The sequence below is a fragment of the Jaculus jaculus genome, chromosome 18, assembly GCF_020740685.1.
Source record: "Jaculus jaculus isolate mJacJac1 chromosome 18, mJacJac1.mat.Y.cur, whole genome shotgun sequence".
Lineage (NCBI taxonomy): Eukaryota > Metazoa > Chordata > Mammalia > Rodentia > Dipodidae > Jaculus > Jaculus jaculus.
Window position 1 is genome coordinate 55,473,617 of NC_059119.1, and position 20,261 is coordinate 55,493,877.

The 20,261-nt window shown below is 45.9% G+C and overlaps 1 protein-coding gene across 1 annotated transcript in view; it reads right to left on the reverse strand.

Annotated features, from left to right (window-relative positions):
• Crim1 (cysteine rich transmembrane BMP regulator 1) overlaps positions 1-20,261 on the reverse strand; it is a 208,539-nt gene that overhangs the window by 70,355 nt on the left and 117,923 nt on the right. Inside the window, exons 5-7 of the mRNA XM_004660099.3 lie at positions 18,504-18,625; positions 4,880-5,062; positions 1,825-2,022 (exon numbers count right to left, since the gene is read on the reverse strand). Coding sequence (XP_004660156.2) covers positions 1,825-2,022; positions 4,880-5,062; positions 18,504-18,625 — 503 coding nt within the window. The remainder of the gene's footprint in view (positions 1-1,824; positions 2,023-4,879; positions 5,063-18,503; positions 18,626-20,261) is intronic.

A 20,261-nucleotide genomic window follows, 5' to 3' on the forward strand; every position in this document is an offset into this window, starting at 1 on the left:
CATTAATATTTTTTTGGAATTAATGGCTAACCCGAATTGCAATTCTGTCTCAAGTGGAAAAAGTAAAGTTCACACCCTTATGTGATGTTGCACAGTCCAAATTAACACTCCCTAACCAGACACCTCTATGCCGGAAGGCTAAGTCACCTTCATATAGATTTCGGTATTTCTCCTCATTTTTGTAGGTAGGGCCTTACTTCTTCTTCTTCTTTTTTTTTTTTTCCTTTCTTTTCCTGTAATAAGATTTTGAAGTTCTGTTTTGAAATTATGAAGCAAGACACTTGAGGCTAAAGGGCTGGTGTTTGCTGGATTACGTATTTGTTTCTGGTTTTGCTTACGATTTCACAGACATGTTGGTCCTTAAATATTCTAGTTGACAACAGACCCATTTGTCAGGAATAGCCATTGCCACCTTTCTCTGCATTGGTAAGGCACTCTTTCCTACAATGTTTTCTGCGCAGACATTACACTTATTTCTACGGGCCCTTTTTCACAGCAGTGAAATGCTGCTTTTACCGAGTGGGAAGAGCATGTGTGCCTGAGGTGGTGATGTCCACAAAAATCGGTCGTCTGGAAGCTATCAAGTCTTGGAGGGTGGAGCTGCACCTTGAACAGGGTGATGGAGCGGGAATTGGTGATGTCAATAGCATGAGAGTCCTCGAGCTTAAAATTTTCTTATGATTTCTTTTAAGGCCTTACATAAGCCTAACCCTTCAGGGGTTAATGAAACTACTCAGCAAACTGAAGTCTTAATTCACTACAATTTAGGTGCTAGCAAGGCTTCTTGATAACTAGAAGTTTTAGTCTACTTAGCTAACTTTCTGGAAACAACTGTCCATTTCTTAATTTTTTTTAATTTATTTATTTTTGAGACTGACTGACAGAGAGAAAGAGGCAGATAGAGATAGAGAGAGAATGGGCGCGGCAGGGCCTCCAGCCGCTGCAGACGAACTCCAGACGTGTGCGCCCCGTTCCGCATCTGGCTAACGTGGGTCCTGGGAAGTTGAGCCTTCAACTAGGGTCCTTCCTTGGGCTTCATAGGCAAGTGCTTACCTGCTAAGCCATCTCTCCAGCCCTTCTTAATTATTTCTAACCCACATTAGATCATTTTTACTATGCAAAACCGTGTCTTAATCATAAATATCCTAGTGGGTCTGAGTCTGAATATTCATTCTCTTGTTTACACTGACAGATATGGGCAGAAGATTGATGCTGACATGACTAAATATGCAAAGTGGAACAGCAGCTGAGATAGCAGCAGCCCAGGATGCTTCATTCCTCTCTCCACTTAGCAGAAAAAGACCCAGCAAACGTAGGGATCCAGGAGGTATTAGGGGAGCTGCAAAGCTGTGACCGTCGTGTTATCAGAAGCAGAAACGACGTCCAGAGTGAGGCGCCCGCCAGAATAAGCTGCCCGGGGTGACTCGGGGGTTTTTCTTCTGGTGGTCAGCATATCTTGGGACTTCTGGAAGCATCTCAAGTCGAACAGGCTGTGCTTGAAACGTTGATCTTACTTCCCACTTTTATTTCCTTGTACTGACCCTTGGGCGCGAACTAGGCTTGCAATGAGCAGAACTAACGTGTCCGCCTCTTTATGCCGCAATGCATTCAGACAAGCACACGGGCGATGAAGACCACACCACTCTATTTAAATTTGCAGCATTTCCCCCTAATGATGACTTTTTGGGTGGTGTAATAAATTTGTCTGCAACTCGTAACAGCATGAAGCAGACATTATGCCCGAGGGGATAAAGAAACAAGACCACGCTGGCTCCTCCAGCAGGAGACCGTCTGCCAGCGGCCCCTCCGAACGGCAAGGCTTACCTTCGCACACCGGGCAGCACTCCCCGGGGACCTTCACGGGGCGCATGCAGCTCTGCCCGCAGGCCGTGGCCACGCAGTGGGGCTCTCCATTGATGCACTGACAGAACGTGCAGTCATCTTCCCGCCACCGGTCCCCATGGGCACGGATCTGGCCGTTGGCGTAGCAGCCGGCGGGATTGTTGAAAGGGTATATTGGATCTAAAGCAAAACATCAGGTCAGACTCGGGGTGCGCACCTTCCAAAGCTTGCCTCTGCCTCACCTGCACACACTGCCCCTGCCCCCCGGGTTCTAGTCATCGATGCGTCTGTCCATTCCAACTGCCCCCGGGGACTACGTACACGGGCAGCTGCCACACTCGACCAATCCTGGACAGGGACGAGGAGCTGCGACTGAACCCCAGTGCACGTGTGGCCTCAAAGGCTCCCTGGCACTGGAAAGGTCTGGGGATGGAGCTGTGGGCTGGTGAAAGAAAACCCAGGACCACTCGAGGCTCCAGCAATGCCTTCTGAGCTGCTCAACGAACTGTTCCCTGCGCCTCCATTTCGCTACCCGTGTGCCCCATCAAACTCAAGGGTGACTCCTTGGGAAGACCTGAACTGGCCCCACCGGCGCCCACAGGTTCACATGGGCAGGAGGGAGGGGCAGAGCTGCACTGGCTGCGGCCTTGTGCGTGCTAGGCAGGCTCAGACCGCCCCCGAGTCACTGTGGTCTTGTAGGAAGACGGCAATCTTGTGCCATTTTCCCCACCATAAATTAGGCAGCTAAGCAGCAGCCAAGACTGGGGCACGGAATGAGCCAAGATGACTGTAACGAGGAATTTTTTTTTTTTTTTTGCTTTTTCGAGGTAGGGTCTCACTCTGGTCCAGGCTGACCTGGAATTAACTCTGTAGTCTCAGGGTGGCCTTGAACTCACGGTGATCCTCCTACCTCTGCCTCCCGAGTGCTGGGATTAAAGGCGTGCGCCACCACGCCCAGCTTATGTACCGAGGAATTTTCTAAAACGATTGGCAAGCACATAAAGAATGAGGCAAACTGGCCATGTGCCCCTGTCACGAGAGCAAGGAGGAGAGTGGCTCTTACTTCCTTTCACAGAAATGCATCGCAATGGGCTTCCGCAAGGAAGACTCTCGCAGAGAGGAGACCCTGGATAGTTTATAGGCTGAGCTTTATTCCACGGAGGCAGGGAGTATATAGGAAAGTTAGGAGGGGGCTGGGGAGATGGCTTAGCGATTAAGGCACATGCCTGTGAAGCCTAAGGAGCCAGGTTCAATTCTCTATGTCCCACGTAAGCCAGATGCACATGGCAGAGCACGTGTCTGGAGTTCACTTGCAGTGGCTTAAAGTCCCTGGCATGCCCATTCTCTCTCTCTCTCTCACTATCTAACAAATAAATAAAAATAGATCTTTAAAAAAATGAATTAAAAAAAAGAAAGTCAGAGGTCAGAATTTTAAATAATGTAGTCAAAGTTTTAGAAAAGCAGTCTGTTGGATGGAAGTGGCTACAAAATCTCAACTACTTAAGACTTTCTAAATTCCGTTACAGGAAAAAAATATTACTATAGCGCCATTTCATTTCTCCTTTGAGCAGGGATCTGAATTCTAGGAAGTGACATGTGATGCAATTGGTGCCCAAACAATCCACGAGGCCTCTGCATGGAACTTCCTATCTTTTTTTAAAAAATTTTTTATTTATTTGAGAGTGACAGAGAGAGAAAGAGGCAGTGAGAGAGAGAGAGAGAGAATGGGCGTGCCAGGGCTTCCAGCCTCTGTAAATGAACTCCAGATGCGTGTGCCCCCTTGTGCATCTGGCTAACATGGGTCCTGGGGAATTGAGCCTCAAACTGGGGTCCTTAGGCTTCACAGGCAAGCACTTAACCGTTAAGCCATCTCTCCATCCCAGGGAGCTTCCTATCTTTGTTTGGACACCACCAAGCACTGCAGTTTCAGCCGCTATGTATGACAAACTAGGGTCAGGAGAGAACAATCAGTGGGGAAGGTTAAAAATTTGAGGTGATATATGTACTTTTTAAAAATCTCAAATGTCACATAATGGGGGAACACCTTGGTCCTGCTTTCTAAAATAATTTCTCAGGAGGGAAAGTTCTCGTTCCTATGAAACAACCACTCAGTGTTGGAAATGGGAGCTTTGCTACTGGAGGTCCCTCGGGTCTTCCATACTGTGTGGTAAATATAGCGCAAACATTTCAAGGGAATGACTTTTGGGAAAAATATAGAAGCAAATAGGACACTGGGCTTTGTGTGAAGAGGTCAGGCGGAAGATGGACATTTGTCACTTTGGATTAGAGCCCCATGGCGTTGTCAGGACAACAAGGTTTACACTTCCCTGCCCTCTGGAGAACAAGTGCTGTGTGGTCACGGGCAACCACAGGCCCCGCCAGGCCTCGGAACATCGTTCTTGCTTTCCTTGCAAACTCGGATTGAGTGACCATTCCTCTACCTTCGGTTTCCTGACCGGTGAGAGATGGATGGGTGCAGTGCGTAAGGCTCCGAGTACTGCTCTGAAACATGTGTAACTTAGGAGCCCTGGAGATGAGAGGAGAGCTGCTGGAGGAACAGGGGGAGGAGAGGGGAATCTACATGAAACAGGCCACCGAGCGCCACGCTTGTCATGTGCCCAGTCCGGAGGTTGTGCCACGGCCACACCACCATACACAACCCCATGCCAGTGTCCAAGGAGAAAGAGCAGGCCGGTTCCCCTGAGCTGACCGGTTGTGACCGATGGCCACCCTGCCTCGCTGAGCAATGTGAGAACAGAACAGACGGTCAGGTCCAACATGAGGGTGAAGAACTGTCACCCTAAGACTTGCTAAGGGACAGCCACAACTGCAGACAGGAAATCGCATGTCAGCTTGTGCAGGGACCCAAGGTGGGCCTTCCCTCAGGGAAGTATGCCCACGCACTCCACTTGGCATTACCAACATGGTAAAAAACAAAGCAATGATGCTCTTTCCATGGCAAGGTCTTCCACTCGCTCTCCTGGTGTTTGAGGCTGAATTAGGCCCACCTGGAAAGGAGAGCTCTGAGGGTCCCTACCTTCACACACGGGGCAGCACTCCCCTTCGGGGACATAATATCTGTCACAGTGGAGCTCCCCGCACTGGGCCGTGAAGCAGATGGACACGCCCCCCTGGCAGCGGCAAAACCGACAGTTGTCCATGCGGAACATGTCTCCGTCAGAGTACTCCACGTTGTTGAAGACGCAGGCTGGCTTGGTTTCTGTGAAGGGTTAAAACAGAAGAGGCGATACATGAAATCATCTTTGCGTGGTATTGCTGGGAGCCTTTGAACAGCCCACAGAAAATTCTGTTGGCAGAAACTTTTAATTTTTAAAATTATATTCATTTACTAATTTGCAAGCAGAGAGAGAGAGAGAGGATGAATGAACGAATGAATGGGCATGCCAGGGCTTCCAGCTGCTGCAAACGAACTCCAGATGCCTGTTTCTCTTTGTGTAGCTAGATTTACGTGGGTACCAGGGGTCATTAGGCTTTGCAGGCAAACGCCTTAACCATTGAGTCACCTCTCCAGGCCCAAAAGTTCTAATTTGGAGGACATTTACTAACTCAGTTTCACTGTGTCACAGAAGGAATAAAGCGCAGTGAAATAAAATATCTTGCTGTCATATGTACATGAGGGAATTGAAATTCTTCTTAGCAAAATCTACGCTGGCTTTGTCCCACCTCAAGTACAGGTAACTAAGACCATGAAACGCACATCTTGTGGGTGCTTTGAAGAGATCATATTCATTTTGTTAAATCATTCTCTACCTCAAAACAATGATCCTGTCTCCACATTGAGTTTTGTTCTGCTTCAAAAAGTTTAGTCAGGCCTTTGTGGAGGTGGCAATGTCTGTTAGGCCAGTGTTCTTTCTTGAATCCTTTTCTCTCTCTGGTATAATAATCTATAATTTTAATAGCTCTTGGCCATCAACAATCATTACCTCATTTAATCTTTTTTTTTTTTTTTCTTTTTTTTGGTTTTTCGAGATAGGGTCTCACTCTGGTCCAGGCTGACCTGGAATTAACTCTGTAGTCTCAGGGTGGCCTTGAACTCACGGCGATCCTCCTACCTCTGTCTCCCAAGTGCTGGGATTAAAGGCGCGCGCCACCATGCCCGGCACCTCATTTAATCTTAACAGCAAAGGAGGAGTGAGGATGGCTGTCCTGAGTTTGAAAGTGAGGAAATTTTAGGTAATTTGCTTAAAGTCATACATTTCAGCAAGTGCTAGAAGACACAAAGAGTAGCTTTTCAACGAGGAGCGTGTAGTCTTTGTGTTTTGTCCCATGGTTATGTTCTGCTGGGGCTTATGATTTAAAGCCCTTAGTATGATACCAACGATGTCTACGTGTTTCTCTGCCCTGTAACAAGCCCGTACATTCATTCATCTATCTCTACTTTTAGTTGCTTAAAACTAACTCCAACCAGACAAGACATCACCAGGAAACCAAGCTACAGATGAGTATCTCTTCTGCGTATACACACAAAGATTCTCAGAGAAACTACTAGCAGACCTCACGAAGTAACACATAAAAGGGGTAACATCATGGCTAAGTGGAATTCATCCAAGAATGTGAAGCTGGCTTGACATCCAAAGATCGATTAATTTAATAAGACACGTCAATGGAACATACTGTCCTCTCAAACATCTGATTCTCTTTTGTTATTACAGTACTCAACAGTAAGGACCAAGAGGGAAGTCTGTGAACATGCAAAATAGCACCGAAATGGTTCAGGCACAAAGTGTCACCTCCTCTCACCCAAGGCTCACGTACTGAAGACATGGTCTCCAGTCTGTGATCACACTGAGATGTAACTGGATTGTACCAAGAGACAACCCACTGTTAAGTTCACAGCTGAAGGGACTATGTGGAGGTGGCGCCTGGCTGGAGGAAGCCGGCCATGGCTTTGAAGGGTATACCTTGCCCCTGCAATCTTTCCTCTGTCTCTCTCTGCTTCCTGACCACCACGAAGTGAGCAGCTTTCTTTCATCCATGCCCTTCCTGCCTCACCATAAGCCTAAGAGCGATGGAGCCAGCTGGCGATGGACTGAAGCCAAGAGCCACAATAAACCCTGTCTCCTTGATGCTGTTTATCTCAGGTGATTTTCCCCCAGTGATAAAAGGCTTACACGAGCCCCCACAAAACATCTCAGCTCATATCACACTGAACAATGTTGAAAGATTAAAGTTTCCCCCCGCAAGATCAAGATCAAGACAGGATGCCTGCTCCAGTCACTTCAGCGTTACCACGGAAGCTCCAGCAGGGACAATGAGTGCAGGAATAGGTACAAGATGTCCAGCTACATGCAGGGTTGCACACCTTCAGTCCCGGCACTCAGGAGACACAGGCAGGAGGATCACTGTGTGTTCGAGGCCAGCCCAAGACTACGTAATGAGTTCCAGGTCAGCCTGGGCCAGACTCGGAAAATTTTAAAAACTGGGGTTGGAGAAATTGCTTAGCTTGCCTGTGAAACCTAAGGACCCATGTTCGACTCTCCAGATCCCACGTAAGCCATACACACAAAAGCGAGGCAAGCTCAAGGTCGCTCACGTCCCACTAGGTGGTGGAAGCATCTGGAGTTTGATTTCAGTGGCTGAGGCCCTGGCTTAATTCTCTCTCTCCCTCCCCACTCTCTGAAAAAAAAAAGAAATAGAGCTGCATCCTTCAAACATTTGAAAAGAAGTAAACCTACCTCTAATTGCACATGGCATGAACTTATACATAAAAAGTTCTAAAGATTATATTAAAAAGTTATAAACTTATAAACATGTTTAACAAGGTTTCACAAGTGACCTATGAAAACTATGTGGGTTTTTTTTTTTTTAAACTACCAATGAATACTCAGAAAATGAGGTTTTAAAAAGTTCTATTCCCAGGGACTGAGAAGATGGCTCAGTGGTTAAAGGCGCTTGCTTGCAAAGCCTGATGACTGAGTACATATACCATGGGTTTAATTCTCCAGCACCCATGTAAAGCCACTCATGAGTCAGGCCAGGCTCGTTTGCAGCAACAGGAGGCCCTGTGTCAAAAGAAGACATCACACAGGCAGCAGCTCTGACCTCCACACATGCATACATACAAACACAGAGGAGTTAGTAAAGTTTTAAAATTAACTTTACCAACTCCATTACCACCAGAATATCTATGAAGAAATTCGTAAGTGCAAACTTTGTCCTCTGAAAACAGCACACATTGGTTAAAGAAATTTAAAAATACCTGATAAATAGGCGAGAATCGAAAAACTATGCTGTTAAGCTGAAAATATTCCTCAAACATCTAATTTTCAATCTACTGCCTATCAAAATCTTAGCTATTTCTTTACATAAACTGACAAGCTGATTCTAAAACTCATGAAAATGTAATGACCAAGAATTGTAAAAAAAAAAAAAAAAAACACAAAAAAATAAAACCTCTAGAAAAGAACAAAGTTAGAGAACTCACTCTTAGTTCCTGATTTCCAAACACAGCACAACATTACAGGAACTAGGACAGCGTGGTGTAGCATAAAATCAGATACAGCAGTTCACCGGAATCCAGAGATCTGAAACACACCACTACGTTCATTGTTCTTTGTCAGGAGTGCAAAGAGAGATGATGATTTCAAAACTACCTTTGCAACCAATGGTGCAGAGGCAACTGGACAGCCAGTCACATATTGAACAGCAAGGTTGAAACTGCCATTACTGACACACACAAGATCTACCCAAGTGAAGTCAGTGAGCTGTGATCTAAACGCAGCGGCTACCAACACAGCTCGCGGAAGAAGAGACGGACACAGATCACTGTGGTCCTACGGAGGACAGACCCTTGGATATGACACCCAGAGCATGACCAGAACCTCAGTCTGCTTTCGTGCTTCCATGGAAACCAGCAAGAGGTGAAAAGACAATCTATAGCTTTGGAGGAAGTGTTTTTCCAAACGAAATATCTGACAAAGAATTTGCATCTGGAACTCATAACCGAGTAAGTAAAACAAAACAAAACCCCTCAATTGGAAAGCGGGTGAACATTTGAACAGATGTCTTTCCATATAGGATAGAGAACTGGCCAATCAACACATGAAGATGCACAACACCATCAATTATTACAGGGATGCAAACCAAACTCAGAATTTCACACCTGCAAGGGTGGCCACAATAAACAGGCAGTATCAAGTGTAGGTAAGGTGGGACAGACAGTGGAATTCAGACTGTCAGTGGGGATCTTAAAAAGTTACTGCTTCAGTGAGCACTATGGAAGTTCCCCAAAACTCTAACCAGTCACTACATGATCAAACCATTGCACACCTAAGTATAAATCCACCAGAACTGAAAACATAGTACGTACAAAATTTTAGACACATCTCCAAAGAATTATTCAATAAAGGCCAAATGTCGGGGCCAGACAGATGGCTTAGTGGTTAAGGCGTTCGCCTGCAAAACCTTAGGTCTCATGTTTGACTCTCCAGCTCCCACGTAAGCCAGACATACAAGGCGACGTAAGTGCACAAGGTGGCACACGCATCTGGTGTTGGGACTACAGTGGCTGGAGACCCTGGCATGCCAATTCTCTCTCTCTCTCACATTAAAAAAAAAAAAAAAAAAAAAACGCCAAAGGTCATTAACTCATGCTTAAAGTGGTATACCAATATTTACTGAACTATTTCTCGGCCATAAACAGTAATGAAGCTCTGGTACATACTAAAAATATGATTGGATCTCGGAAGCATTATGCTAAGTGAAAAAAGTCAGCGACAGAAGACCATCCTATGAGTCAATTTATATAAAAGACCTAAAAAAACAGGCACACCCGTAGCAATGGAAATCAGGTTAGTGGCTGCCTGGTGGTGACCGCTTCGGCAAATGCTAACTGGCTTCAGGAATTTGGTGCAGAAGCTGATGGAGCTTTTCAGAACCTGACCGTGGTGCAGACGACACAGCTCTGCGAACAGGCAGAAGCGCACCGGCGCGGAGCGGGCCATGTGGCGGCTGCGTCTCGGCGAAGCTATCGTAAAACGTTTACCTCCAGGCGGGAGCAAGTTCTGAGCTGGTGGTCGCTGCTCAGCCAAGTGGGCAAAGTGGACTGTGACAGTCACATCTTGCCTGGGCTCCTCTATCTGAGCCTTCACACCACTGTAACTGGATCGTGTATTTTCATTGCCCTCAAGGGCAATGACATTTTCATTTGATTTTGTAACAACCCTGTTGGGAAGATAAAAGAATTTCTAACATCCACCTTTTTTTTTTTTTTTTTTTTTTGGTTTTCCGAGGTAGGGTCTCACTCTGGCTCAGGCTGACCTGGAACTCACTATGTAGTTTTCAAGGTGGCCTCGAACTCACGGAGATCCTCCTACCTCTGCCTCCCGAGTGCTGGGATTAAAGGCATACACCACCATGCCCGGCTACATCTACTTTTTTTTAGGTGAGAAAAACTAAACTTAAACAGATTAGGTAACTTGAAATCCCTGAGAAGTGTAAGGCAAGTGGTGTATGTAATAACGTGTACACTTAAATCCCTTGCCTTCAGGCTATCTCCACGTAATGCTCCGCACCCCACACTACTACATTAAAAAGAAACAGATCGGGGCTGGAGGGATGTCTTAGCAGTTAAGGCATTTGCCTGCAAAGCCAAAAGACCCCAGTTCGATTCCCCAGGACCCACGTTAGCCAGATGCACAAGGGGGCGCCTGCAGTTTGTTTGCAGTGGCTGGAAGCCTTGGTGCGCCCATTCTCTCTCTCCCTCTTTGTCTGTCAAATAAATAAATAAATAAAAAGAAAATATTAAAAAAAGAAACATCAGAATTCTATATATACTTTAGCCAATAAACTAATCTGAATTGGGACTGAAAGGACCTATACAAGTAGACTACGAATTCCAAAAGTGTTGAAAATGGAGTGCTTTTAAACAAATCCAATTTGAATGTTACAAGGTAAGGCAAAATGCCACAGTCCAACAAAGTACTGAACACTTGTTCAAACTGAAAAAAAAAGATATAAGCCAATAAATATGAATTACTTAGCAGAGTTAATTAACATCTGCCATCCTGTAACGACATGAGTCCTGGTGCTAGATTTGAAGGAGGAAAGGTACAGAAATTCTAGCTGTCTTTTTGGTGACAGGGGAAGAGACTGGACTGGCAGAGGCCAGGGCACCGAGGAGTCCCCAGCTGAAGTCCAGGGGCAAGGGAGGGAAGTCTAGACAGCTGCGCAAGCCCAAAAATGCAGTCCAGAAAACGCAGCAAAAGCTTCAAGACCATCCTGCAGAATTAAAATGACAATCAGAACACTATGAAGTCTGTTTGACGTTGAAAAAATTATGTAAGAGCTCTTCAAAAAAAAAAAAAAAGCGTACGATAAAAAAAGCAAACAGTGGTCTTTGAGGACCCGCGGCCAATTATTTCATCTGTGGAAGATGGATGTGAGTCTCAGTGCAGTGACAGCCACGGCTGTCTATAAAGGGACTAAAGATTTAAGTGGATGTGCGATAGAAGAAGAAGTATGAAGAAATAATGTACAGCATAATTCTGCACACCTCAGTGCAGACATGCAGAGAAGTGTCTTCTCAATGACTTCTCAATGTGTTTTGTGTTTTTGAGTTTCTGCAAACCTCGCTTCCCTCTGACATACTCCACAGTCTCTGAAGAAGAGAATTAGGTAGACTGTTGGTAAACTCCAGTGGCTGCCAATCTCTACTGCCTGGCAGATGGTGATAGGTGTATCACTTTAGCGAGGGAAAAAGATTATGACATAGAACTTCACATCCAATGTGAAAACGGAGACAAGACTCCCAAAAGATACGCCTGGGTGGCTCCTGTTCAACCTCACAGCAGGGAGAGCTCGGACTCTGACGCTGGCCTCTCACAGTGGGTGAGCTGGACAGTAAAAGCAACGGACAGAGCCAAGGGCTGAAGGACTGACGGTACTATGACGGATGGACCCGTCTGACGATTTCTCCCTAAGTCAACAGTGAACTGATGTAATTACAAAGGCAATTCTAGGGCTTCCAAGTATCTAAAAGGGAAACAAAATTTTCTACCGGGGGGCATACGTCTATGCCAGAGCGTGCATGCCAAGCATATCCTATTGCAGAGTAAAGGAAAGAGAGCAAAATTTAGACACAGTTGCAAAATGGCTTCTCTGAGGCATTAGCTCAGTGACACCCTGGGAGCATTTGGGGTGCGTGTTCCTTTCAGAGCACCTGTTTCTTTCTCTTTCTGTACCTGTGAGAAACTATGTGCCACAGGAAGACCTTACTGAGCATAACTGCCATGCATAGGGGATTTTGTTTGTTTGTTTGTTTTTTTCCTTAATGAGCACAGTCTCACTCTGTAGGTCAGGCTGGACTCTAACTCACAGTGATTCTCCTACCTCAGCTTCCTCAGTGCTGGAATTAAAGGTGTGCGCCTCCACGGGTAGCTCTGTCAAGGGGGTCTTAATAGGTATCTTTAGTGTTAGTTTTCTTCAGTCTGGGGTATGTAGGCCAAATTTTTCCATGATGAAGAGGCTGTACTGGGTATGGCTCTTTTTTAAAAATTTTATTTATTTGCAAGCAGAGAAAGGGAGAGAGAAGAGAGACAGAGAGACAGACAGAGAGAGAATGGGCGCGCCAGGGCCTCCAGCCACTGCAAACGAACTCCAGACGCATGCGCCCCCTTGTGCATCTGGCTTTCGTGGATCCTGGGGAATCGAACTGGGGTCCTTTGGCTTTACAGGCGAACACCTTAACGGCTAACCCATCCATCTCTCTAGCCCAAGTGTGGCTCTTTTTTTTTGATTTTACATGTTTGATGTCAGAGAGAAATTTCTGTCAGGGCCATCACAGATCATGTCTGATTTTTATAGACCTTTTATTTTTACAGATGTCTTAATAAAGCAGGACCCATCATGACCTTACTTATCATTCTTGTTCATTTAAGCTGTGTTTTAACACTGCTTTAAGAACCGGTGCTGTAAGGACAGATAGACTTTGGATGGTACGAGATCAGGCTGCAGCCACAAGCTACACCACGTTCTGAACCCTCCTCAGCTCACGTCACCTGAATTGTACCCAGCAGTCTCTTGTCCTTGGCTCATCGTGAGCCCCATGAAGCATCCCTGGGAAAAAGAATGGTCTTTCTCCTTTTTCACGTCCAGGACAGGTTCATGTGAACCTCCTGCTCATGGTGGCTCATGCCTATAATCCCAGCACTCGGGAGGATGAGGTAGGAGGATCGCCATGACTTCAAGGCCATCCTGGACTACAGAGTGGGTTCTAGGTCAACCTAGGATAAGAGTAAGACCCTGCTTCAGAAAGCAAGACGAAACAAGATTTAAGGCTAAAACTTATTTCTAGCAGTTTCAACTGGCTTACATTTAATACCATGGTATCACAGCTTAATCCCTGGCTCAACTGGGGAGCATTTTATTACTAAATCATATTGGAGGAGTCACCATCTAATGATGTCACACATTCCACACCTGGGATTTTCACTCCCAGTGCCTCCAGAGCAGAGGCAGGACACGCATAAGAAGGGTTAGGACACAACGGAGCAGACAAGCCTCTTTAGCCACAAGTGGGGTCATGCAGTTCCAGGTGACTACTGACAACTACATCAGTCAGCCAGAGCGGAGACAGAACTGTTTCCTGAAGGAGCTGTTGGATTGGTCCCTGCAATTTTATGGCTTGCTTGTGTGGTTTCTAAAGCACACAGCTCTCTTTCCATACCACCTCAAGATCTACTCCCTGCATTCATCAGAGAAGCCTGGTACAAACTCTCCCCTCCCTCCACCAACACAAAACCAAGCCAAGTGCAAAGAGAAGTAGTATTTGCAGAAGTTGGCCTCCTACCTTTAATATTTTTTAAATTTATTTATTTGCAAGCAAAGAGATAGAGAGAAGAAACACAGATAGAGAGAGAATGGGTGTGCCAGAGCCTCTATCCACTACAAACAAACTCCAGACACATGTGCCACCTTGTGCAACTGGCTTGCATGGGTCCCGGGGAATTGAACCTGGGTCCTTTGGCTTTGCAGGCAAATGCCTTACCCACTAAGCCATCTCTCCAGCCTGATCTCCCACCTCTTCATCCAGGCTGCCGTTTGTAACACTCAGGAAGGAGTTCCTGAATTTTGTTGGGATTCTTTTTATTTTAAATTTTTAAAAATTTGTTTGCCCTCATACTGAAAACCTAATCAAAAGCCTATGGTAGGGGAGGTCATGAGCCTTAGGAGTATCCTGCTCTTGTCTGGATCAACGCATATATTACTCTCACCAAATTGCCCTGAAAGCACTACACTTAATGTTCATACTCATATATTAATGCTACTCTCACTTCTGGTTAGAGAAGCTTCTCTTTTCAGATGGTGATGACCACTGGGATGACCAAAAGGCAACATAGTGCTGAGAAGAAGGGACATAGGAGCGTCCAGCACTGAAACATCTCATACCTCCAAGGCTCAGAGGTGGCAGAAAGAATGGAAGAGCCAAAGGAAGGGTACCACTCATTACATACAACTGTCCAGACAGAATTTGGCCTGGACATCCAAGACCTTTCAGTGCCTAGCAATACCCACACAAGACCCTCATAACAGGAGAAAAAGATGACAACAACAAATTAAAAGAGAATGGGCGCGCCAGGGCCTCCAGCCACTGCAAACGAACTCCAGACGCGTGCGCCCCCTTGTTCATCTGCTAACGTAGGTCCTGGGGAACCGAGCCTCAAACCGGGGTCCTCAGGCTTCACAGGCAAGCGCTTAACCGCTAAGCCATCTCTCCAGCCCGACTTTTCTTTTTATTAAGTCGGCCACCGCAGGGCATCAGTTCTACACTTGTGGTAGTGAAGCAATTGAACACGCGATCTCCTTCATTACTCAGCGGATCCTCTTCTTAAATTTCCATGTGAGAATCTCTGCTAGAGAGTGCCATGCTGTCTAGCAGGCTTTTTTAAAAAAAATTTTATTTATTTATTTATTTATTTGAGAGCGACAGACAAAGAGAGAAAGACAGATAGAGGGAGAGAGAGAGAATGGGCGCGCCAGGGCTTCCAGCCTCTGCAGATGAACTCCAGACGCGTGCGCCCCCTTGTGCATCTGGCTAACGTGAACCTGGGGAACCAAGCCTCGAACCAGGGTCCTTAGGCTTCACAGGCAAGCGCCTAACCGCTAAGCCATCTCTCCAGCCCTCTAGCAGGCTTTTTGCCTCTGGAAATAAGACCTGTATCTCTGACCTTATCCCTTTTGCCATTTTGACAGCAGGAAGGTGAGGGGACAAACCTGATGTCTAACTACGACCATTACGTAGACGCTTGAGAGCCGGCATATCCGGGTGCCCTGCTTAAGTTTCACTTTCAACTTCTGCTGACAACCCTATGACTGGGCTGCTCTTCTCTAATCCACATTTAACCACAGTTTCTGAATCTGTTCTCACTGTCTAGTTGCCTCAAATCAATGTGGATAAGCAAGTCTTCCCCCATGCAATAGACATACGCTTCTAAGTGATCATAACGAACCTTTGATTTTCGTATCATTTAATGGTGACCTTGTGACAGAAATGAGATTTTTCCCGGGATCTGGGTGATAAATGCACATACTCTCACATATAAACACATGTGGGTGACATGTATGCATATGTATGTGTACATGTATATGTTTCACGGACATAGACTGAAACAGATTCTCCTTAAAAACAGTCTACATGGGCTGGGCGTGGTAGCACACGCCTTTAATCCCAGCACTCAGGAGGCCAAGGTAGAAGGATCACACTGAGTTCGTGACCACCCTGAGACTACAGAGTGGATTCCAGGTCAGTCTACCTCGAAAAACCAAAAAAAAAAAAAAAAAAAAAAAAAAATTCTATATGGTTACAAAACCCCACAAAATTACCATAGTCTCTACCTAGTTTTCTACAATAGAATGATAAATACTGTAAAAGACAACAGCACAAGAAATAAAGCGAAGATCACTTGGCTTATGCAGTCAAGAAAGAAAGAAGGGCTGGAGAGATGGCTTAGCGGTTAAGTGCTTGCCTCTGAAGCCTAAGGACCCCGGTTCGAGGCTCGGTTCCCCAGGTCCCACGTTAGCCAGATGCACAAGGGGGCGCACGCGTCTGGAGTTCGTTTGCAGAGGCTGGAAGCCCTGGCGCGCCCATTCTCTCTCTCTCCTTCTATCTGTCTTTCTCTCTGTGTCTGTCGCTCTCAAATAAATAAATAAAAAAAAATTTAAAAAAAATTAAAAAAAAAGAAAGAAAGAAGCAACCAAAAGAAACACAGGAATTATCTTGTCCCAACATTTTCTTATGACAAATAGCAGGTCCTAGTCCCAGTCCCGAAGCCAAGGTTCTGTGAAAAGTGGATTCAAGCAAGCGTTAGCCCTGAAGATTCTAAGGTCACTGAGAGTGGGGTGCAGTTACTGAGCGAGACATGCCAAATGGAGAGTGATACGATGCTAACGTCTCTATGGAGAGGCGTGATAATTGCATTTCTAGAATCAAGAAGCAATGAAAATAGCTGGGCCTTCTTCTTCCTCACCCAGAGGAAACAAGAGCAAAATTTCTTACTGTGGGTGATTTTTCTAGGAGACAAGTGACTTAGGATTACAGTGAGGAACAGTGAAATGTGGAACGATCCAATGAAAACACTCTGGTGAGCTGATACCTTACAGCCACCTCTGAGAGGAAATAAACAGGAATTGCATCATTCATTTGCTCACACAAGAAAATCTAAAGCCCCCTGTGAGGCACACGGTATGTATGCTAATATCTACAGACATGGGTGGGTACGATAGACTTCCCTTGTCTCGTAGCTCACATTGCAGAGAGACAGAGAGAGAGAGAGAGAGAGAGGACAATACTTTGAGCAAAAGCGCTGCCAAGAAGCACATCTGAGATGCTGCAAGCCCAGGGTCAGGAGTGATCATTTCTCTCTCAGGTGGTATAAGAGCGATGGCCCAAGGTAAGTCATCACAGGAAATGGTGAAAGTTAAGCGTTCACCAAGCATCACCTACAATGAGGCGTATTACAGCAAGGCCAGACAGGAAGGTCTACTTGTCCACTGGCTGGGAGGTAAGAGGAGGGATGGAAGCAGTCAACAGAGACTCACACATACCACGCTTTTCCTGCACCCCCCCCCCACCTTCCTGAATGCTTCAGGCCATAACATCTGCGTACCAAGAGAAGCTCAGCCTTACTGCTGTGCCCATCCCCTCCCACTAATGCCCAGCACTGTAGTGCAAACAGAACGTGGGCACAGGGAATAATAAAGGTAACTTGCGCCTGACGCAGTTACAGGACTTCACCTAGAATATCTCATCTCATTTACTATTAGTCACTTTTTTCTTTTCTTTTTTTTTTTTTTTAACAGTTGCCCCTGTAATGTCATTTTTACAGGACTGAGACCCAGAGCGACCAAGATCCTTCCACAGTTAAACACAGCTAGAAAGGAGTTGGATCAAGTTGCAACTGAGGTCATCTAGTGTGTGTTTTATATGTTCAGAAAATTATAATTTATTTAGAAGAGGAAGAGAGAGAGAGAGAGAGAGAGAGAGAGAGAGAGAGAGAAATTAATAAACATGCCAGGGACTCTTGCCACTGCAGATGAACTCCAGACACATGCACCACTTTGCACATCTAGCTTTGTGTGGGTTGTCTGTGGAAGCAGGTACCTTTTTAATCCCCGAGCCATTACTGCCGTCCCTGTAGTTTATACTAGCCACGCCGCCAGTACTTCCTAAACACACACCGAAGCAACACTTCTGATCGCAGGACGAAAAGTCCAAGGATGCGACTCACTTTTAACTTCTCATTTAAGGGACAGGGGTCCCCAGAAGCAGCAGGGAGACCTTCTAAACGCTGAAACCTTACGGCCAACAGTTAATGTTTTCTACATATCGTTTTTGTTGTAATTACTTAAATCCACCTGTTTTCCTCCACAAATGGACATCGACTATGGTCCATTCAATCACTAACATGTAACTTGCTGGAATTTTGCTTTATTTGGCTCCTGAAAATTGTGCTGGAGAGCCACACTTCAGGCTTTCCTCCTTCCCGAGTTTAACACACACCGAGGCACCAAGCTCTCTTGTGGAGGGTGAAAGAGAGAGGCAGGTTCTATTGCAGGAATGGGAGGCGGGGGAATCCTTTCTCTGGGCCCCGAGGGTCAAGACTGAGGTTGGCCAATACCAATACCGAACACTGGTCAATGCTGGTCTGTAAGCAGGAAGACAATGGCAGGGAGGCTAAACAAGGTCTTCTCGGTTCTAAGCCGTGTCTGCTCCCACATGATTGTAGTTAGAGCGTCTCCTGATGGCAACGGAGACAAGTCACCGAGTGACCTAAGAAGAATATACGTAACAAGTCCCACGATCCTTTTTCCCCCCCTAAACCCTCAAACTTCTTAAAAGTGTAAAACCCAGCGGTTCAGGAAATCTGCTACTGCACATTTGAGGCTCCTTTCAACAACACATGCCTCCCCACCTCACTTTTTCTTGTTTTTCCTTTTCACTTCACCGTGGGATCTTAAACAAACCTCCTTTTGAGAGTGACACTCAGGTCTGGTAGGACTTTGAGGCCTGTCCCCTGCTCTGCACAGGGGAGAAGCAGCTAGGCTGACCCTCCCTCCTCCTCCTCCTCCTCCTCCTAATGATGCTGCTGCTGCTGCTGCTGCACAAATGTACACTCTCGGAGAAGAAGAGAAACCCCACGTACCATTAACACATTCAAAGACATCACAGCACTTTCCGGGTGTCCCATCTCCACGAGAGACTACGCGGGGAGTGGATCCCGCCTCACACATGGGGAAACCACATAAGCCAGAGAGACACTCGCATCTGAAACCAAAGAAAAGGGAAGGAAAACCCCATGAATAAACAACAACACAGAAGTCGGGGGGGGACCCCCCAAACACAGTACCTGGTCTGTACGACACAGCCTAGTTGATCTGTGACCACAGGGAAAAGGGAAGGATTCTAGCCTAAGCTGTTTTCCAGATAACCATGGCTCATGCACTTCATGGAGACCCCGATTCTAACTTTGCCCATTTGGGAAGATGGATTTCTAAAATGCATTACCTCATTTCCTACTTAACCAGGGCCACACTGGACCGAGCGCTTCTCAGTTGGCCCTGAGTAGTCTGTCAATCTGTCAGTCAGTGATACTCACTGGGAATGAGCACTCCCTCCAGTAAATGGCCCCAGGCCACTTTCCTGACACTAATAATAATGATAATAATCGGACACTAATTAGTTTTGACACTAATAGTGATAGATGTTTTATTAATCTTTTTATTTTCAGTGATTAGGCATTAGCTTCTGTCGTTCCTTCAGTCTTTTCTTCCAGGAGCACACCCATCTTTCCCAATGTTTTTTGGACTTGCCAAGCTACTAAATGTATGGACGAAATGATTCAGAGGCTGTAAGCCCCAGTCACCCTTAACTTTTAATTCTGCGGTAAAATCTGCCTTGACACAGGAACCTGGTGACTATAGGCAAATACAAACTAAAAATGGTTCATCTGCCAAATGGAAAAGGAGTTTGGAAATGCGATGCTCAGGGTGGTGCGGTGTCAGTGAACAAATGCAGAAACAAGGAAGGAGCTGGGACACGTGTTCTGGGATTCCCCGGGGACGCAGGGGTCAGAGGGTAGAGAGGATGATAAGGGAGATCCCAGGGTAGCAGGAGTGAAAGGAAGGCACCCCAAAGACACATGCTGGCGGGAAGTGTGTGGGCAATCCTGTATAGAAGGGACCGAGATCTGGGGAATCTTCATTACCACTATGCATGCATCCATTCTGTGTTTACTATCTTATCAAAGTGATTTATTTATTCTCCTATTATTCTTTGAATCTTTTTAACAAATTCAATTAGTATATTATTAGTAAAAATAAAATATTAAATTTATAATCCTCAATAAATTAAAGTTTGCTTATAGTCTTCAAGTATGTCAATAATCAGGGTCAGAAATTTAATGAATGAATTGTGGAACTAGAAAGCAAAGGCAGTTAGAGTTTGCACCAAAGAGCATTAAACACCACTGGGAAGGTGTGAATCACCACCCACCTCTACCCCCTTTCAGTTCCTACAAGTGAGGAGATGGCTACATTGTAGACCCCAGAAGAGAGGGCGCTAGCTTGTTAAGCTTCGGCTGTAATCGAATTTCTGCCTATAGTTTAAGATGAATGTCTCTGTGTGTCGTGTGAGCTGGGCTAGGAGCTCTCAAAACCTAAGTGTGTCTTCCTACAGGACAAGCCCCTTCATCCTGAATCCCAGGAGCTGGCTTTTTAGCATCTGGTAAGATGATCTCATACTTCTTCATAGTGAAGAGCCCAGCCACTGCGGCTCCAAGCACCCGGTCGTATCGCGTTAAGAGCACAGTATGCTCACGCTACTACACTTGACAATGTGCGACTTTCAGCTCTTAGCATTTACCCACAACTGGAGAGTCCTGAGAGGCCGCACCCTGCTTCTA